This window comes from Polypterus senegalus, chromosome 6 (assembly GCF_016835505.1).
Source record: "Polypterus senegalus isolate Bchr_013 chromosome 6, ASM1683550v1, whole genome shotgun sequence".
NCBI classification, from domain to species: Eukaryota; Metazoa; Chordata; class Cladistia; order Polypteriformes; family Polypteridae; genus Polypterus; species Polypterus senegalus.
The window spans coordinates 77,316,307-77,338,916 of NC_053159.1; the positions used below are offsets into that span (position 1 = coordinate 77,316,307).

Sequence of the window (22,610 nt, forward strand, 5' to 3'; positions counted from 1 at the left end):
GGGCTAAGCCAGAGATGCCTACAGCAGAGAGACGTGACAGGAGTATTTCATGATTAACAGTGTGAAATGCTGCACTTAAGTTAAGAAGGAGGAGAATATTAAGTGAACCATAGTCTCCAGACCAGAGAAGGTCATTGACTACATGGAGAAGAGCTGTCTCAGTGCTGTGCTGTGTACAAAAACCAGACTGAAAAGGCTTATGGAGTGTATTATCTAGAAGAAAAGCATGGAGTTATGTAGCAACCACACGTTCCATCACCTTAGCCAAAAAAGGGAGATTAGAGATAGGCCTGTAACTGGAGAGAAAGGAAGGATCCAGGTCAGGTTTTTTAAGGGTTGGGGTAACTGCAGCAGTTTTGAGGGCAGTAGGGACAGCACCTGAAATGAAACATGCATTTACCAATGAGGCAACAGGAATACAAATTATGGATGACCATGTCTTAAGTAGAGACGTGGGGGCAGGATCAAGCAGACAGAAGGAGGAATTAGACTTATTAATAAGTTCAGAGATGGCAAGAGAGTCAACAAGCAAGAAACAAGTGAGTCTTGATGATGGAGATGGCAGATCAGAATGAGTGAGTGATTGAGATGTGGAGGGGAAACTGTGATAGGCAGACTGGAACCTGCCTAATCCTTAATAGGGAACAAAGTTATCTAACAGTAAGGAAACACAGCTGTTATAAAGGGAAACCATGTTTTCAGGAGAGGGAAGACTATGCAATTCAGAAAGAGATGAAGACAGAAAGGAAGCAGCAAATAACTCAGAATTAACAGACCTAATGTTATGATAGGAGACAGACTTTTTCTTGACAGATGTAGTGGTAATAATGGTAATAATGCTAAAGTTACATTCAATATGCTTATGATCAGAAACACCAGAGTGAACCTGAGACAGAGACATTATTCAAGCCATTTGAACAAAGCAAGTCAAGAATATGACCCTGAGTATGAGTAGGGAAATCCACATGCTGTCTCAAGTCAAAACAATCCATAGTTGAAATAAATTCAGCTGTAAGAAAGCAGTTGATATCAACATGAATATTAAAATCACCATGCAAAATTACAGCAGGGCAAAGAGATGAGATTACAGTGAGAAGTTCATTAAATTCAGACAGAAAGTTCACCACAGATTTGGGAGGGCAATAAACTAACAACAACAGTACAGGAGGGGAGGACACAATTTTAACAGCAATATATTCAAAAGATATGACTTCAAAAAAGGAGAGTTCCTTCATTGTGAAGGTAGATCTATAAAACACAGCTAGACCACCCCCTTTTCCTGTTAACCTGGGTTTAGACATGTGACTATAGCCTGGGGGAGACAGCAAGTTTAAATGTTAATAGTCACCAGGTTGTTGCCAAGTTTCTGTAAGAAGAAACATTTCTACTTGTTTCTGGGAGATGAGGTCATTAATCAGCAAGGTCTTGTTAGTGATGGAGCGAGCGTTCAAAAAGGAAGAGCCTAAAGTTGGAACAGCCAGGAGAGTAGGGCGCTGACACTTCTTGAAGAGGACGAAGATGGCCCATGTTTATTCCTCGGACAGCCCTAGCGTTAGGCCAATGAACACGGTGAAATGTCAATATACTTGGAATCAACGTGTACCGAACCATTAGATCTGCAAGGGGCCTCTTTTATACTGGTGAATATGGCGAGGACATCGAGTAATTCCAAGCGACTGACAAAAACTATAAGTCAGGGAGACCAATCCTGGATGACAGTCAAGATTTTTAAGTTCAAATGGAGAATATATGAGCTGCATTGCCAAAAAAGTAGAAAATGACAACACACAGCACAACTCCAAACCAGAGACAGAACAGGCTAAGAATATCTAGACACCAGTGGACACCGCCAAGAGTGAACAGAATGCCACACAACACCATGCTAACTCCAGCTACACACGTTAGCCAAACCAAATCTCACTGCATAACCAGCTAGAAAAGGAAAAGCACAGCGGGCTGGCTGCATATTCGCAGTTCAGACTGGTGACTGCAAATGAAGCAAAAGTAGATTCATACTCGCCGCGAAGGCAGTAACAGGAGAGAAGGAAGAGAGCTCATGCAGGACTGAAGCACGTGACGTGTGATCTAGGCAATCGGCAGTGGCATTTGTAAGTAAAATTCAAAAAGAGCAGTCAAATCAGAAGATAAAGGTGGAAAAGTCCGATGGGACAAAACAAAACAAATACAACGACACCGGTGAGAAGTGACAGCCAAACGTGCACAGCAAATACCTAGGTATTTTGGGGGGGGGGATAATGATTACCCAGGGCCCACTGGGTAGGGGGCTCTTGAAGCCTGGAGTGAAACGTTTGTTTTTGTCTGTATTTTTTAATTATTTCTAAGTAATTGATATCATAAATACACTTAAATTATCTGGAAATATCAGATGAGTTACTAAACTTCGTTTACAAAAATAGTGGAGGCTCTCCAAATCCACTCTCACTACCCCTTGCAAGGATGCAAAATAGTTTAATCCATCCCTGCACCTGATCTTGCTAAATGAGCAGAGTAACTGATTATACTGGAGTGTGGATTTGATTTCTGAAAGTAACAAATCATGTCTTTCCCCAAGATGGGAAAATCTGGAATTCAGAAATGAAAAGAAAGGAAAAAAATAAGGAAAACAAAACAAGATAAAACAGGTGCTGGCTCATTTCTTTCACAAGAAAGGTGAGTACAGCTAACACAGGGGAAGTACGTTTTAAGTTTACGTAGTTTTAGTGTTAATTTCTACAGTCATTTATCTTTTCTTTGTTGTTTATGCCTGTGATTTTTCTGACTTTTGATGGATTTCTGACTTTTTTTCTCCTAAAATATGATTTGTGAGATCAGTGCAAATTCGTTGATTTCCATTGAAATCAGTTGAAAACCTTGTGGTAATGGTAACATGGCTATAATGTTCTTTGTAAACGTCACCCAACTTGTTATTTTTTTTCAGCTTGTCATTTTATAATTATTTAGCCTTTTGACCTACATATTTTTGAATCACTACATGGTGGGCTTGGATATTTAATACAATTTGTATAGTTTTTAAGACTTTAGGATAGGGGAACCTAAAGACAACACAGTGGAAATGTTTTTCTTTCACTTGAGAATGGATGTGAGGGGTTATCATCTTTAATGAAAAACTGTGTATGCCAGAAAATCCCCCATGAAGCTAGTGCAGCATACAGACATCTTTGTCATTTTTGTTACTCTCTGTGATCATCTCTTTTAAGTGATTGAAATAAAAACTCTTCTGTTACATACAGTATAACAGCTTGTGACAATAAGACGGAAAACAATGGAAATATGATTTTAGTTGTGGGTTCCGTTTCTCCAGAAACCTTTCATAATAAATTCAGTAACCAGGCGACACTTTACAGCTTATATAGTATCTGATGCTATGCAACCCATGCAGTTGTCAATACTGAATGTTCTGCAACCGTTTATTATTTTTGCTCTTGGGGTTTAAGGCAAACCAACTGCTACTTGCCCTACTGTTCTGCATGACAGCAGTTTTAATTTTGTAAGTATATCTCATATTTATTTACTAATTATCAGACTTTCTTTACATAATAGGCCTGTCAGCCTGTATGTGGTCAGTGGAAACACAACCTCAGTCCAATCGTAAAATGTGTCCTTCATTGCACTTTTAGTCAAAAACATTAATAGAGGCATAACAAAGAGAAAAGAACATGTCAACAGGCTGAAGTCACCATTTAGGGCTGGACATCCAGGGACAATACTGTGCATTAATGACAGAATTCAATATGGTCTTACAGCATACTTTCCAGTAGGTGGCATGCTATGCATGTCAAATGGAGTTGGTTGGTTGACAGTGTGCACCAATTGCTTTTTTGAAAGATATGGCTGAAGTGATGTGTGCTGAAATCCATAAGAAAACTCCACTGGAAATACAAAAATAAAGTACAGTACAGAATGGAGTAATGGCGGTAGACACTTGTACATAATTTAGTCTTGTTTTGCATTTACTGTACACACTGCTAGATTTATGTTATCAGTTTATTCATTGCAATTCCAAATCTGAATAAATTAACAAATTTAAGAACATCCAGTATTCAGGCATGAAAAATTAACTTGACATAAGTTGTGATCATTTTCTGTGGGAAATCTCTGACATTTTACCACCATCCATACAAACACATTAGATGGGGGCTTGTAAGTAATTAATAAAAGTAGGGACACCTGTAAGAATTGTTTGCATTGACTTTCAAGGCTTAATTAACTTCCATTGCTGCAGAAAAGCTGTAAGTTGCTAACCTATTACTTGCTACATTTATTAACATTTTTAAAGGTTTTTAGCATTATGATAGCAATATACAGTACAATATTGTCCAAATAATATTTCAGAGAGTGTAGCAACACAGATTGTTCTAACACAGCTTTTATACGGACAGAAGGTTTGGAAGTAATCAACAAAAGTTGGAACACCTGTAGGAATTGTTTGCATTGACTTACAGTTGCTGCAGAAAGGCTGTAAGATGTTAACCCTTTACTTGTTCCATAGAAAATGATTTTTGTATAACTCTGAAAATGATATTGTTTTTCAGTTTTTGGTAACATAAACTCTTTTTTTAACCTCTGGTTTTTTACTGTTTACCTTTGTACCATATCGGGTTATTAAATGGACTTGAACTGCTTAAATTTCAATATAAACTGGAAAAATTGGTGTGTTGTAAACTTTTATATGAATTTTAATATATAAAACCAATCTTCACTATAGTAGAATTTTGGAGTATATTTTATGATAAGAAAGACCTCTGGAAATTTTTAATCACCCAATTCAGCTTCCTACGTTCATTATAGAAGGCTTAATCTTATGTAAATTAAGGCTGATTTTTCCTCCTAGAACAGTGTTTTGGTGTTTTGAGAACAGTGGTAGCATGATGGTGCAGTGGTCAGCCAGTCTGACTTACAGAGCTGAGGACCTGCAGTCACTAGCTGTGTGGAAATTTCACATTCATTTCATATCCGAATGGGTTGTCTCAGTTTCCTCCCACATTCCCAGGATATGTGGTTTATCTGGTAAATCTAAACTTGACATCGTGTGTATGTGAACATAAGTGTGAATATGACCATAGGTGAGAATCCTGTCCTGGGCTGGTTACCTGCTTGTGCCTAATGGTACCACAAATCCTATAAGGAAACACTTTGGAGTAGGGGTGGATGGATAGTTATTCTTAAAACATAAAACTACCAGCCATACTTTTAGAATCAATTTATCAAAATAACTAAGGATTAAGAAATAATCTGCTCCAGTCCATAAAATATTTCAGTAATATTCGCAGGACTGGAAAACCCATAGAATTAGAAATGTCTGACGTGGCAGAATTAGAGCCCATCCAAGACGTTTAATTTAATAACAGGTTTCATTAACATTAAGAGTTGGCATCCAATTATGAACTTTCTGAAACCAAAGTTTGCAGCTCCTGTGTCCCTCCATGAGCTGAATTTAACACCCTATTGAAGACACCAAGTCAAACAACCCTCACATCTGTTGAGTTCCATGTCCTTTAGCTTCCTGGGGAGCATTACACGTTTCTTCTAATGCAGTGATCTCCCCAGAAATTTTTTCCAGACGGATGGCTTGAAAAAGTAGCTGGGTGGGGCAGAGCGGGGAAATTTGGTGGTGGGGAAAATTAAATGTGCACTATTTTTATTAGTTAATTATTATTAATTATTTTCCAATGCTCAATATGATTCCATTTTTAACATTTGACACTTGTGCCAGAATATGTTTATTAAATTTAAGAAGTGTCCAATGCAGGATCCTACAACCCTAACAAAAATTTTAAATCACAATTGTTATGACATAAACCAAGAGGCACAAGTATTGTCGCTGTTGGGAAGAAAAGTGAAAACAATGAAAAAAAGTATTGGAAGCCTAATGAAGAAAAATTTAAAAATATTCCTCAAAGCCAACATGAAAATGCAGAAGGTGTCTTCTGTTAAATATTTATTCTTCTTTTCTTACTAGAGGCCCAGTTGTCTGCAGCTTTCCCATAATCAAAGTCCCCAGGATCTGGGCCCTTTAAAGAGATCAGCATGAGATTATTTAGCGTGCTTTGATTCATGCGATTTCTCAAAAATGTTTTGATCCTTTTAAGGGCAGACAACCCCTTCCACATTCAGCTGTGCTCACTGGGATCACTAGCCCAATAGTTAGCTAGTTTGGCTAAATTTGGAAACGACTCTTTGAGCTCTGATGTCATTGCCATTTTTAGTAAAATCTGTTTTGGACTGAAGTATGATTGATTTCTGATCATTTTTGACATAACTGTCCATTCTTGCCTGCTACTTTCAAATTTTAAAATTGGAGGGCTACCATTTTTGGAGTAATGATCGAAAAGAATTTCAGCAGACTCACTTGAATCGTGAGTTTCTGCATAGAAAACTTTTGAAAAGATGGAAATAATTGGCATGTCAGGGAATCTTGCATCTAGGTGCTTGACAACTGTTTCTAGGTATTTATCGTATATTGCAGTTTTGAATGACATTACATCACTCTGTGTATAAACAATGCGGAGATCTGATCATTCTTCTGCCAGACAATGATGAAGGCTTTGAAAATATCTCCTATGAGTGTCTTTCAATTCCATGATGGACAATTTTGTGGCAAGCAAAATTGGCTCAATTTCTGTAATACTGAAATCTTTCTTTTGCCAAACCTTAGATAAGTTGGACAACAAAGGTAATACGCCTGAAAGCATCATCAGAGAGGAAACAAAATTGTATGTTTTAATACATCTGCTTAATCCTTCAGCTGTAATGTCATTTTGTTCTGTGGCCACTCTTTCCAACACAGCTATGACACTCCTCATACACTGTCATAGTGACTGTACTGCAAAGTTATGAGACAGCCATCTAGTGTCACTGGCCATTTTCAGCTTAATCTGGGAAATGTTCAGAATATTTTGAATTTCCGTTAAACCAGCCATCCTAACTGAAGAATTTTGGAAGAAACAGAACAGTTGCCTTAAGATGTCATTCAGTTTTGTTAAATAAGGTACAGCAGCTGCACTTGCAAGGGCCAATCTGTGGTTTCCACAGAGGCAGTTGACCAAGAGTCCAGATGTTTTATCTTTAAGCAGTTTTGCCACAACTTTCTGTTTCCCAATCATAACAGCAGCTCCATATGACCCTAGTCCAACAAGATTAGCAGTTTTCAAGCCTAGAGTGTCCATAGTCTCACTCAGTGTGATGGTTATAGTCTCTGCTTTGTCATCAATCATATTGCAGGTTGATATCAAACTAATTCTGACCTCTTTAGTGACCTGGCAAACATATTTAATGTAAATAATTAATTGTTTTACAACGGAGATGTCTGTGGTTTCATCACACAGAATACTGAAAAAAGTTTATGTGTGTATATTTTTCAGTAAGACATCCAGCAGCTCTTGCATTATTCTTTCAGAGGTGTAATGTGCATTTTTACCAACATTGAGATGTTGTAAAAAGGAACAACCCATTTCTTTACAGTGCTCCAATACAGCTTTTCAAACAACGTTGTATGTGGCAACTCATTTTTTGCCAACCAATACATGGATCTTAATGCTCCCACAAAGGCATCTCTCTGTAAGTTATTTAACACAAATACAGATCTTTCAATTTGACCGATTCCAGTTTGCTCTGGTACACGCTTTCTTTAAAGGTCAGCAGAAAACTCAATGTACTTTTTTCATGGTCCAGCAAGCTTTCTTTTCAAATTCTTGTGCATGGCACGTTTACCCAAGGTAACTCCCTCCTTAGGGGGTGTTTGTTTTAATATTTCATGCACAATGAGTACCACATATCATTTTCTTTGGCCATTAGCCAATCAAAATCTTTAAACCATTGTTTGTTTATGCTGAATAAGTGGTGCCTAGATTTATCAATTGGCAGAGTGTGGGCTGAAGAGATTTCCCCTGATGGACAAACCTCTGCAATGTCTTTGTCTGAAATTGCCACATCAGGAGTTGACGCTGCACCTTCAGTAGTTTGTGGCTTCTCTTTTCTGAAATAACTGAGCAGTGTTGTTTTCTGAACACTTTTTTTGTTCATGTTGGTAAAACGTTTGGAAAAAATTAAAGGTGCCTAAGAATAAGAATTTTGAGTGGGAAAGTGAGAGCCTGTTGGATATTCAATGCACACTTGCACTACAGCAGGGCAAGATATGAACAAAAAAGGAATGGCAGATGGGTCACTTTAACAAAACTATGGAAGTGTATTAGGGCCACGGTGAAGAAAAAAAAAAGTATATGTCAAGAATAAAGTCGACATGTTGACTTTATTCTCGACATTTCCACTTTAATCTCGGTTTATGACGAGAATAAAGTCGATATTTCCACTTTATTCTCATAGTTTATTTTGTCATTAAAGTAGAATGTTTAAAACTAAACTTTATCTTAAAATAAATGTTTAATTTACTAGATTTTCTTAAACCCCATCATAAATTAATGTAGTACTTGCTTTGTGTTAAGTGTCCCCCGACTGAGTTGTTAATCACTACGCACTTCTTAAACGGAATTCCTCTTGCACTGAGGAGGTACTGGCAGGGATCGCCGCACAGAGCGCATTCACTTCATGATATTCCTGCTCTCTGAACATTTACAATGCTAAGATAAATACTTGATATTTTCATGATGAAATGCATTAAAGCAGGTATTAAACATGCACGGTGGTGTGACGGTAGTGCTGCTCCCTCGCAGTAAGTGGTCCCCTGGATGTATGAATGGGTATCGTACAGGTTTAACTTAAATATTGTGTAAATGTTGGGTTCGTGATCTGATGGTTGGAGACACGAACACAGAATTCAATGGATGTTCTTCTGAGCGGTCTTTCTTTATTGCATGTGTACTGTCTCTATCTGATGTACCAAAACCCCAGTTCCTATCCTTCCTTTTTCTTTCTCCAGATAACCACATGATATACGTCTTTGTGAAATTAAAACTAGTTACAAAATTAGACCATGGAGTGTTCAGAACTTTAAAAAATCTTCCTTATACATTTTTAATTATGCCATCCATTCAGGGTTGTACCCATCCCAGCAAGCATCGTGTGCAAGGCAGGAACAAATCCTGAACGGGGCGCCAGCTCATCGCAGGGTGAATACGAGCAACACACATACACACTAGTAGGGTCAATTTTGCATCACAAAACCCCACATCGTAGATGACTTAGTGCAAGTGAAAGTCAGTTTAAGAAGCATGAAGTGATTAACATGGGTCGGAGAACACTTAACACAAACTATTTCATGTGCTACATAATTTATGACGGGGTTTGAGAAAATCTAGTGAATTAAATATTCATTTTCAGATGAAGTTTAGTTTACGATGTTCTATTTTAATGACAAACTACGAGAGTAAAGTCAACATGTCGACTATAATCTCAATATAAACAGTGAGAATAAAGTAGAAATATCAAGAATAAAGTGGAAATGTTGACTTTATTCTCAACATAAGCTTAGCACCACTACACAGACTGCACTGACACTGAGAACAGAGACGTCACTTCCTGATGCCCTTTTTCTGATATCTGACAGGCTGGTTCCACTAGACTTTTTTTATTTTATCAGACCTCCTCTCGCCCGCCCACCTCCACATCCTCTTTGCTTGTGAAGTGCTGCTCCGCTCCCGCTTTTAGCATGTACAGCCTCCTCTCACCCGCCCACTTCTCCATACTCCTTGCTACTGTAATTAAGCTGATCCGCCCCTGCTATTACCATGTACACCCCCTCTCGAAAGGCCACCTCCCCCATACCCTTTGTTTGTGAACTCCGCTCCGCCTCGTGCCCACTATTAGCTTTAGCACCGAGTGATCGGCAACATCACATCCCGTGCCTCTCCCCTCGCAACTTGCGATCCTGCTTCTAAAATATTTACCCACCTGCCTGCTCGTCCCATGCCATCTCTGCCAATAATTAGATCTGCAGCTGTCATCTCACAATGTCATGCGAGATGACAGCCGGGTCCTCAACTAAATTAGCCGGGCAGAGCGCCTGGCTAAAAGACGCTAGGGAGAACACTGTAAGGACACCTCTCTCTTTTGTCTTTTTATTTTGTAATGGTACCTCTGTTCATTTCACTTTCAGTGTCCCATGAATAGGATCTATACCAGGCATGGCCACCTCTAATCCTGGAGAGCCATGGTGGCTTCAGGTTTTCATTCTGAGAATTTTCTTAATTAGTGACTAGGTTTTGCTACTAATTAAGTTCTTAAATTTATTTTCTATTTAAAACTCACTCCCTTTAAATCAGGGCTGAGCAACGTCAGTCCTGGAGGGCCACAGTGGCTTGAGGTTTTTGTTCCAACCCAGTTGCTTCATGAGAAAGCATTCATTGCTGATGAAGCACTTACTGCTCAAGTGACATTTTTCTGCTACATTTTAGCTGTCTCGTTTATTAAGATTTTGAACACTTAATTACTTATTTTAATTTTAAACAGCTGTATTCATTGTTTTAGCAATAAGAGGGAAATGACAAAGGCACCAGCAGTTCTACATCTATCATGTCTCCATTTCCACCCATGTGTATTCATCATTCACTATTTGGTTTAATTAAGTACTCAGAAGAAAACTGAAGAGAAAGTGAAGAACTGAAAATTACTCATCCATTTTAGGCTTCAAACCACTTGGATGATTGATACATGTATCAGTAGAAAGGAAAACAAAAATGAAATCTATGATTTAAGAATGAACTGAGGTGGTAGAGTTAAAACATTTACAGGCCATAAAATTAAATAAGATCTGTTATTGATGAGGATTGGCTTCCAATTAAGCAACTGAGTTGGAACAAAAACCTGCAGCCACTGGATCAGACCTGGCCACTCCTTTTTAAAACAAATTAGCCATCCAAGATCGGCTGAAATCTAAGTAATCAACATAGATCTCAGTGTTAATGTTTGCAATGCAAGTGTCTCTGTTATGTGACGTTTGGTATGGGAGTCGTAAAAGCAGTGTTAATTTCTGAGAATGACAAATGCATTGCATTTTATTAGTAAAAATTTTTATGATGTGCCATCTTTTGGAATGTCAGAGGCATAGAAACCAGGCAGACACACAGAATAACACACCGACACATCCTTTTATTGAGATGGACGTCCAATACAGACAGAGAAGCTCCTGACCTAGTGCTAGAAGTCATCATGCCTGTGTAATATGAAATGCAGCATCAGGGAGGGCAGAGTACCATGTGCAGTATATGTGCTACATGCCTTGGAAAAACAGAGCAGTAGCACCAGTAAAAAAAAAAGAATGACACTGTTCTGCTTCCCAAGGATGTTGGAAACCAGGTGACTTAGCACATGGGGAGTATAGACTCGAGGTAGGAGCATTTCCTGGCTGCTAGATGACACATGGCTTCCCTAAATGTATATATGGCTCTTATTAACTCTGGGAGCACCGTAGTTGGGCAGTGCTGCTTTATGATTAAGGAAACCATTTTAATATTTGTTCCCAAGTAAGCCATTTAATAAATAAAGAGACTCTAGCATATATTTTTTACAAATATTGATTTTAGCTAACTCTTTTCCCTTTAAAACGACACCCCATTGTTTTGTTTTACTGATTGTCAGAACATAAGAGAGTACACCATGAAAGACAACGACAACAACTGTCAGGAAGAGCAACAGTTTGTCAGAAATTTGAGCTGTGAGAATGGTGGTTACAATATTTAATTACAGAATCTTTTTATTTTAAATACAAATATATTGAACAAAATATTCAGTCATTTCCATAAAATATAATTGTTAACATTAATAAGAGAAATAAGCTTGCTTTTTTTATTTGTCCATCTCTGCACACATTTTGAAACAGTCTTCTGACTGCAGAGCTATAGGAGAATAATATGAATCAGAAGTGAATGTGCACCAGTTATGCTGTGTTGCCTCTTTGTCACTCCATCCATCATTATATCCCCAGGTACAGCACCAGTAAAAAAGCCAGCCAGCTCGGGTCAATGCATAAGCTTTTGATCCAAACTGGCAAAAGTAGGGCTCCCTGCTTCTGCTGCATGAGTGCCTTTATAGTTTCTTAAGTTGGAAACTTTTGAGACTAATCCTAAGCATAATGGAAACATCCATTAATCAAGATCAGCCCCTTGAAGTCTGCCTAAAACACTAGTTTATCAAGCAAAAACATATAAAATAGCTGGTCTCCTCATATATTCTCTTTACAGGACTTCTGCAAACAAAACTCTGGTGCTCTTCATTCTGTTATTCAGCGTCAAACCCTTCAACTACCCTGTGATCATCAGATCTACTGTGAAACTAATGAAGCTTAACCTTCTGGGCATCCAGTCATGGAATGGTCCACACTGCTTAAACAGTTTGGGTGTCTACTGTATGAGAATGGGTTTTTAAAACCCCTGTATGTAGCGGTTACATTTTTTAAAATTTGTGAGGATCAGTTGTGCAACAACCCCAATGAAGAAGATAATAAACCTCATTGCTGATTGTGAAGGAACTCCCATAACAGTTCAAGCTTCAGGACCCTAAAAATGCAGGTCTGCCACTGCACTTGCAAGGTTCCCTCCATGTCCCCCATGAGCATGCAACTAGTACTTACACATCTGACTGCTAGCATGCCACTCTTTCAGACATGCAGCGGTTATCCTCTTCCACTGTTTAAGGGATTCTAAATATGACAATACCAGGTACTCATTTGCTCCTCCATTTTTTCATACAAAGTTTTGACGTTTATTTTAACTCTGAATGTTCTGGTTTAAATATTTTATATATACAGTATATATATACTTGTACACATACCACCAAGAAGCTCACATGACAGACAACTGCCTTCCAATGCTATGGATTGGCAAAGGTATCAGAAAAAAGTTAGCAAATGGCTTTGAAGATTTGGATTCTTTCATCATAGTCCATTTCTTAACCCTCAGGTTATGTTTGTTTTTTGTTCACTATTGTATTCTTAGAATGGCAACAGTCAATTGAGATTGTAAAGCTTGTTAATAAACACATGATATCACATTATTTTCATAAGCCTATAGAATAAGACTAAACCAGTGGTTCTTAACATTTTCCCAAAGCAACACTTTTTTGGTGTGTAAGTGGGCATAATGGTCCCTCCCCTCCATTTCCAAATACCAACTGAATAAAAAATGCTATGGGTTTTCTTTTGCGGTTTATTGTATTATATATGGGAAGAACCTGCACTCAATGCTGAATGCAAAAAAAAAAAAATAAATTCTATATAAAAATCAAAGTTTTTTATGTTTTGTGGTGATGCATGCGGAAAAGTCCTCATAAAGTGGTCACTGTCTAAATGGTTTTATTATTAAGTGCTGCTGCAAAAATAATTTGGAAAGACGCTGATGACTCTCTTTTGGTCAGAGTTATGAAGTTTTATAATTCACTTCCAGACAGTTCTTATTTTTGTTCCAGCAAAAATGTTTTGTGAGTTATCATTGTTACGACACAGTGTCGGTCGCTGTAGAGCGCCTCTCCAGAAATACCACTAATGTAATCGCCATGAAGCTCAAATTTCAGCTCAGGTGCATCCTGTTTCCCCTGATCATCCTTGAGATGTTTCTGCAGCTTCATTGGAGTCCATGTGTGGTAAATTCAGTTGATTGGACATGATTTGGAAAGGCACACACCTGTCTATATAAGGTCCCACAGTTGACAGTTCATGTCAGAGCACAAACCAAGCATGAAGTCAAAGGAATTGTCTGTAGACCTCCGAGACAGGATTGTCTCGAGGCACAAATTTGGGGAAGGCTGCAGAAAAATTTCTGCTGCTTTGAAGGTCCCAATGAGCACAGTGGCCTCCATCATCCGTAAGTGGAAGAAGTTCAAAACCACCAGGACTCTTCCTAGAGCTAGCCGGCCATCTAAACTGAGCGATAGGAGGAGAAGGCCCTTAGTCAGGGAGGTGACCAAGTACCTGATGGTCACTCTGTCAGAGCTCCAGAGGTCCTCTGTGGAGAGAGGAGAACCTTCCAGAAGGACAACCATCTCTGCAGCAATCCATCAAGTGAAGCATGGTGGTGGCAGCATCATGCTGTGGGGATGTTTTTCAGCGGCAAAAACTGGGAGACTAGTCAGGATAAAGGGAAAGATGACTGCAGCAGTGTACAGTGACATCCTGGATGAAAACCTGCTCCAGAGCGCTCTTGACCTCAGACTGGGGCGACGGTTCATCTTTCAGCAGGTCAACGACCCTAAGCACACAGCCAGGATATCAAAGGAGTGGCTTCAGGACAACTCTATGAATGTCCTTGAGTGGCCCAGCCAGAGCCCAGACTTGAATCTGATTGAACATCTCTGCAGAGATCTTAAAATGGCTGTGCACCGACGCTTCCCATCCAAACTGATGGTGCTTGAGAAGGGTTGCTGCAAAGAGGAATGGGCGAAACTGGCCACGGATAGGTGTGCCAAGCTTGTGGCATCATATTCAAAAAGACTTGAGGCTGTAATTGCTGCCAAAGGTGCATCGACAAAGTATTGAACAAAGGCTGTGAATACTTATGTACATGTGATTTCTCAGTTTTTTTATTTTTAATAAATTTGCAAAAACCTCAAGTAAACTTTTTTCATGTTGTCATTATGGGGTGTTGTGTGTAGAATTCTGAGGAAAAAAATGAATTTAATCCATTTTGGAATAAGGCTGTAACATAGCAAAATGTGGAAAACGTGATGCGCTGTGAATACTTTCCGGATTCACTGTATGTTTTTGGGTATTTTCCTTGTGCTTTGTGGATGGAACCCTAAGAGGTACGAACACCATTAAATCACTGCTGTAGGACCTTTATATTCTGGCCTGGGAGGTAAATCCCTCAAAGTTTTTTTGGTGTTGGTGGACTTCAGATCTTTGTTTTGTAAGTACAGTGTTCTCTCCTCAACTGTGGATTCTCCACCCTCAGTTTTGGTTATCTGTGAATTAATAATCTAACATTAAAAGCAAATCCAAGAATTAATAAAAAGTGAATTAACTGTGAACCCCCACCTTTCAAAATGCATCCAGCATGTATGATGTCAAATGTTTTTCCTGTCACCCGCTCCAGATACCCACCCTGTCACTGTTAGTCAGACTATAGTATCCATGGTGTAAATGTTATCCATGCTGTCAGTATTGCTATAACAATTACTTTTATTCAACTTAATACAAGTAAAATCTTGCTATCCATGGATCTATTACCTGCAAATTCACTTATCTGCATCTACAAAATGGTAATCCATAACACCCTAAGCCTACTTTGTGTCTATTCATATGCCTATAGGAAAAAAATTTGAAAGGCCCATCATGCATTAGCAATAACAGTTCTGTTATGCCCTTAGATCAACTGGGGTCTGGGGCTTGGAAATTTTCCCCACGATTGAGCAATTCCCAGTAAGTGCAGGTCATAAGCTCACATTAATTAAATCCCTGCCTTTTGTACACACTGCCTGTTGCTACTACCTATGAGATAGTTTAGTGAGGTCTTCTAATTGGTGCTGCAGAAGCTGCTCACAACATCTGGTGGAGCATCTAAACGCAAATCGAAATTGACTACAGAGGAAGTAAAAGAAAGAAGAGAGAGGTAAGAGCAGATTGTTGGCATAACTGTCTGACCCCATCTTCCCCCCGTGGTTTTTACTCATCAACAGAGTGAACATTGAACTTATACCCCAGAGATATGGGGGACTACTGTACTATTTTCAGATTTCATAGCATATTGCTTTTTACTTTAGACCTGGATTATTGAATTTTTGGTCTTGGTAACTTTAAATTGTCTTTTTTAATCAAATCCATTTGCCTTTTTCCCCTTTTCCTTCTTTTTCTTATTTAAATAAACTCTTTTAGTTCAAAAAACATTGAAAACCACAGCTTTACAGCTGTCCTCTTCCTTAGAAGGCATTTTTATATATGTAAATGTATTTTTGAGGTTTTAAAGCCTGTACTCCATTTTGCTCCTGTGCCAGCTTTGGGTTTGGTGTCTGGCTGCCTGGAGTGAGGCCTGTTTTTGAGATTGATTAGTGAAGGTCCTGGTCTGATGAAGGTCCTTTTTTAGGCCTGTGACTCATATTGTGTGCTGTTATCACAGTAGACATAAAATAATGTGTGTGCTGTACAGAACTGATACAGAATTTTTACGGCTGCATGATATATAACTAAATTGGGTTGTATACTCCAAAGTGCTGTTAATGGTCAAAGTAAAAGAGAATTAGGCATTAGACTGTGGGTCCACATTAAAAAGAAACTGCACAGTTAAGAGGAGGTATATATGTTTTGAGGAGAGATGTCCCCCAAAGCCTTTCTGCAATAAAACAACATCAAAGAATTCATATAATTGTATTGGTTTATAGGTTAATTAATTCAAAGCTTGAGACACTAACGAGTGTTATGACACTCCAACAAGGGCCAGCTTCATACACACACTGCTGCTTAATCAGTCCAGATAATGGCATCTTTTTGGATTTAAGGAGAAACCAGGGTCATTTAAATAAGAAAGGTAGAAAATATAGACTAATATGCAAACTCCATGAGGATGGCATCTCAGTCACAAACTACATTTGTTCCCAAGAGGTGTGACAAGGTAATGTTACTCTCTCAGAAAATAACCAGGCACTAGCTGTTTGAGATGTCATGTGGTCTTACACTCAAGGGTTTTTAGAAAAAACTACTGTCTGTGGTGTAGCTGATTTAATCCTATGTTTTCTTTATGGTTTCATCTGTAGCTATTAATCTCCTGAAAAAACTGGTTTCAGCCCTGATTAGTCAAGACGCATAAAGCTGAAAAGAAATCCAAGCAGACAAGAAATGAAAGGCACATTTATATACCGTTAGTTTCAGGCCATTTTAGTCTTTCTTCTGGCTGCTCTGTCTGGATTTTAATAGACTGTCTTCCGTTAAAGTGTTTGTTAGGAGGAGAGGCAGGGCAGATGGAAGATGTTCATCTGGGAAATCATATTGACAGTTCTCAGCTGTGGGTGGGCGGTAGGTGGCTAGTGTGGCAGTGCATGGGTGACAAACTGCTTTGAACAGAGTCTTATTTTAGCTGTGGATTTATTCTTATATTTTTCAGTAAAAATGAGACTAAAATAACTATTATATGTATCAATAAATACCTACAGCACTACAGTTTTATTTCTTGCGTATGTAATTTCTGATATGCCCTTCTCGCTACATGCTAGAAATTTAATTTACATTCTGCTGGGGCTGCCGAGCCTGCTGAGAGGTTAACAAAGAAGACACCAAGCTAGGCGTGAAAAATTCACATTTAGATTCAAGAGTATGGAACGTGGCGAGAGCCTTGAGTCATTACATTTCTCCAAAATAATTCTGAAACATTTACACTTACTTAATTAAAGCAGAATAAGAAACAGAGGTGAACAATGCGGCAGATTCCAGTCTGCCCTGAGTACTCTGTCAATGACTCTTATAGGTTCATTAAATGTAAATAAGCTTTTAAATGATTTCTGCTGTGACTCACCTTCCAATCTCCTTGTGAACGTCATAGAAATCAGTCAACCGACGCATCTTCCTTAGCAAAGTTTCCTCATCTTCAATCTCCTCCTCCTTTTCTAATTTTGCTGTAATGATAAAAGAGCACAAAAAACCTTTGGTGTTGTACTTATTTTTTTTTTCTTCAGTTTATTAAAAGAGTAAGAGTGAAAAGGAAAACTGATATTAATTTGAGGTTAGATGACAATCCTAAGTACTTATCTTGCCATTTATAACTAATATATGATAACACACATTTTGTAAATAATCCATTAAGGCTTAATACCCTATTGAATTATTATAACAAACGCCAAGGTATTTGCAATGCATTTCTAATTTTTCCCAGATTTATCTAAACCAGGGGTGTTGAAGCAGATGCTGAATAGCTAGGCTTCACTATTACACTGTGACAGGGGCTTGGCGTCCTTACCCTGTACACTATATTCAGGGGGAGCAGCCATGGAGTTGGCCGCCTTCCTGGGGTGGAACAGTGCCTCGGGTTCTTGGGTTGGGTGCAGCCCTGTTAGGTCCCGCAGGTACCGCCAGGGGGGGCTGTATTTGAGACTCCTGAGGCCGTGTGGTAACTAATTCGTCACACCCGGAATTGCAGCCGGAAATCAGGGATCAAGCACCTGGAGCACTTCCGGGTGAACTATAAAGGGAGCCAGTGACCACCACTCAGTGGCCAGAGTCGGGTGGAGGAGGACACGGTTGCTGGGAAGGAGAGGTGGTGCCAAAGAAGAGTAAATAATTGTGTTTATTGTGTGCTTGGGATTGTGTTGTGTTTGTGGGTACGGGGAAGGCATAGCCCAGAGACGAAGCAAATAAAAGTTAATTTAATTTTACACGTGCCTCCCGTGTCTAATCTGTGTCGTTTTGGGCGCTATATAGCGCTTATCTTAAAACACATATTTATTCATTACAAATATGTTTACAAAAATAATGAGGCTAACTGCATTGTTTATCACATTTTGCTTAACATCTTCAGTCTACACAAGTGTTTTTCCATTTTCAACTACTGCTTACAACAAAACCCTCTTTCCAAATTCACCTCTACACCGAGCATGAAGGACTGAAATGGTAACATGTGCATTCAGTTTATACTGCCTGCTTTTCATTATTTTACAAAAATGATCTTAAATGGCATTTGTTCACTGGGACTGTTTCACATTCATGCACTGTTAAATGTTGAGGAAATATTGTAAAATGTGATGGTAGAGTTGCAGAAATGTACATCAGGTAACTCAAAAAGTAACCTATTCCTTTATACTATAAATGTGTTAGCTCTTCCACTTTCATATGACTATGAATTGTTAACTATTAATCTTTTGATACATAAGATCTGAAAACAAAACCTGAAAAGATTTGTCATGATATGACTTATACATAAGAAAATCTGACAAACGAGACAAGACCATTCAATCCATTAGGCCTGCTTGTTTAGCTATCTAATAGCTAAGCTGTCCCAATATCTCATCCAGATTTTCCTTAAAGGTTGTCAAAGTTTCAGTTTCAAGCCCATCTCTCTGTAGTTTGTTCCAGAGTCCCACAACTTTTTGTGTAATGAAGTGCTTCCTGGCTTCAGTTTTAAATGCACTTCCCCTTAATTTCCACTGATGGCCTTGAGTATGTGATTCATTCTTATGTTGAAAGAATGTTTCTGGATCTATTTTATCGATGCCTTTGAGTATTTTAAATACCCGAATTAGGTCTCCACTTAGTCACCTCTACTCGAGACTAAACAGGCTTAATTCTCTGAGTAGGACATGTCGTTGTGTTCTGGGATGTACTTGGCTGCTCTCCTCTGCACAGCTTCAAGTGCTGCTATGTCTTTCTTACTGTGGTGACCAGAACTGTACACAATACTCCAGAAGTGGTCTTACAATTGAATTATATAGTTTGCCATAATGCCCCTTGACTTAAATTCAACAGTTTTTATGATATAACCTGACAATTTATTTACATTTTTAATTGCTTCTGTGCATTGCTTAGTCAATGAAAATGTTGTGTCAACATAAACCCCTAAATCCTTATCAGAGGTTGCTTTCTGTATTACAGTGTCTCCCATCTTGTATTTATAATAGATGATCATTTTGCCTTTGTCTAGCATTTTGAACTTTTCTACAGTAAATTTTCCAAGTGTTCACCCATTTCTGAAGGTTTTCCAGGACTTTTTTGAAATCTTTTGCTGCCTCCTTTTTGCCTGCCATCCCTCCAATTTTAGTGTCATTTGCAAATTTCAGATGTTCACTCCTTATACATGAAAGTATAAATGTCATTAATATAATTTAGAGAAAGTAACGGTGCAAAGACAGACCCCTGAGGGACTCCACTGATGACCTTACTTCATGTGAAGCATTCTCCTCTTATCTGTACTCTTTGTCTCCTGACAGTTAACCAACTTGAGATCCGGTTTTGTAGGTTATCTCTGATGCCCATGGCCTCTAGATTCAGAATTAATCTTTAGTGTTGTACAACTGTATCAAATGCTTTTTGAAAGTCTAGGAAACTTTTATGAATTAATTATACATTTCTAGGAATTTACTGTGGTTAATTAACTTGAACATTTCTGTAACCGTTGCTATTACTCTATCATCCCTTGTCTAAGCGTTAATGTTTTTGTAAGTGATAACAGGAGTTGACATTTACAGTATTTTTTGCTATTGGGAGCAAGTTTATTATTCTTTAAATATCTGCAAATGAAACCATCCTAGAAAATGACACCACCCTGGAACATAAGAAGGTGGAAGCCATTTAGTTGACTGATAGTTACTATTTGAGCTAAAGTACTGTATTAAGAAGGCAAACAAGCAGATAAATATGTATTTATTTTTAAATTGTATAATTTTAAACTTTAAATATCACATATTAATAATTATTGCTACTTCACAGGTCATGTATACTTGGTTTGAATCCCAGCTAGAGCCTTACTATTAGTACATTCTCCTCATGTCCACAGGGGTTTTCTCTTCGAGTGCCATCCCATCAATTGTAGGTGACTACCTTGCACCCAGTGCTGATGGGACAAGCACTACTGTAGCTCCTTGTGATGCTCAACTGGATAAATGAGTCACTGATTTTGTTGCTTCCAAAGCTTCATTACAATGAATACATTAAAGATCAGGAAGACATACTCTACAGTACTACATCTTATATAGATCAGAAAACTCCCCCATCCAAACATACAGGAGAGAAGGAAAAGGATTTTATATGAAGTAATCGCTCAAAGATACTGAAATATCCAAAAGGTTAGCATTGACTGTGCTTAATTAATTAGGGACACCATTAATAATTGCCTGCCAGACTTTAAAGAATTTCTTAATTATTCCTCACAAAGCAAATTCTTTTCTAAATTTAAGTAAAGGGGGACACCCTTTCCTATTGTGTCATGAGAGGTGAGTTAGGATTCCATCCATCCATCTTCAAACCCACTTATCTTGAGCAGGGTCGCTAAGAAGCAATCACAGGGAGAACATATGCACATACACCAACACAGACTAGGGCCCAGTGCCAGTTGATGCCCATTTGGAGCCTTATGTGGGGTTGCAGATGTCATCTCTTGCTGTCCGTAGCGGGTCGATGACCTGTGGGAGTCACCCCTTCAACAGCACAAACAGTGCACCTCTGTGGACTTTAAGGAGTGCATGCCCCTCGGTGCATACAGCATGCACACTTTTACTTTCATAAAGCATGCCCAGTGGGTAACAGTTCCCAATAAATATCCTCAGAGTTTGGTGACCATTCCCTCTCAGTGGATGGAGTGCATGTGCCGTTAGAAACACAAACGGAACCCCTTTGTGCACATACCATGAGCATTAATATCATGCCTCAGATGACAGCACCATGGGCAGCCGACTATTTTGCCTAATGGATTGACCGGTTCTGCTAGGGACAATTTAGCAATGCCAGCTCACCTAACTTGCATGTCTTTGGACAGTGGGAGGAAACTGGAGCACCCTTCCAGTCAAGCTAATTATCACAACAGACTGCTCATTCATCAATAATTTCCTCCGTGTGTTACTTCATATAGAGCTACTTGACAAGTAGAGATTATTGTGATCCCAAGGCTGTCTGTTAAGTACGCAGACGGGTCATTCAAAAATGAGAACAGATGTCTGATGATGTCTCTCATAAATATGGCCTTAACTTTGATACATTGGGCATAGTCTGAGTCAGGTGAATTGTGCAAGTTAGACCAGATTTTTGCCTATATTGATGAAGGTGACCATTTAGTAAATGAAAATCTGACTGAAAGGACTCGTTTCTAGTTCCGTCTTAGATTATTTTGAAGTAAGAACATTTGAAAACACTGATATACTTTGGAATACTACTTATATCTTTATCATAGGTAGAAAATGTAATTTTATAGTGATTGATAAGTGAATGGCCAAGTTTCTTTACCAAAGTCCCTAACTTGTATATATTAAAAGAAATGTTTTGATGAAAGTTTTTATTCCACTATACAGTATTGTAAATATAAACATCTCTAAAGGTTGCAGTTTCAATCGTTGCATTGTGTGCCTGAAAGCTACTGGAATATACGATTAGTTCTTTAAATTTCTATACACAATATTTGAACAGCTTCCAGACAACTAATAAAAACTGATGTGCAATTCTATTAGTAAGAAATAATATTCTTTTCTTCAAATTAATCATGAACCCTAAAATTTAGATGAATGGATATGGATATGTATGATATGGTATCTTATTTACAGGGCTGCTAATCAAACTGTGGGACAAGTTGTTATTTGTAGTTATGAGATTTACATTTCTGGCTGGGAGTTGTAAGGAGATCACTATTCCGAATGTACCAGCATAGCAAATTGCTTCCCCAAGGAGAAAATAAAGACAAATGCAAGCGCCTTGGGCTACTTTAAACATTATGGCCTACACAAAACTATACAGTGAGGCAGCACTGTGCAATACATTAACATTAACGTCACTGCAATCTTAACAAAAACAGACATAAATACTCTAACATAGACAAAAAAAAGTACAAACATTGATGCTTTGTGGACAACAACTTTTTTGTAGTTGTTGTTTCAGTTTTTCTAGCTGTAAATAAACATATCTACCAGTTTTACTGTGGAGCTCAAAAATGTGCTCTTAAAACGGGGAGTATGAGGTTTGTTATGCAAATATTATTACATTTTATAATTTTGTAATCATGGTGCTTTTATATTTGGTTCTA

General features: G+C 38.4%; 1 protein-coding gene across 3 annotated transcripts in view; it reads right to left on the reverse strand.

Annotated features, from left to right (window-relative positions):
• spega (striated muscle enriched protein kinase a) overlaps window positions 1-22,610 on the reverse strand; it is a 418,725-nt gene that overhangs the window by 72,983 nt on the left and 323,132 nt on the right. For all 3 annotated transcript variants that reach the window (XM_039756374.1, XM_039756377.1, XM_039756375.1), the window contains one exon: window positions 17,409-17,508. In XM_039756374.1, the coding sequence (XP_039612308.1) occupies window positions 17,409-17,508 (100 nt within the window). The remainder of the gene's footprint in view (window positions 1-17,408; window positions 17,509-22,610) is intronic.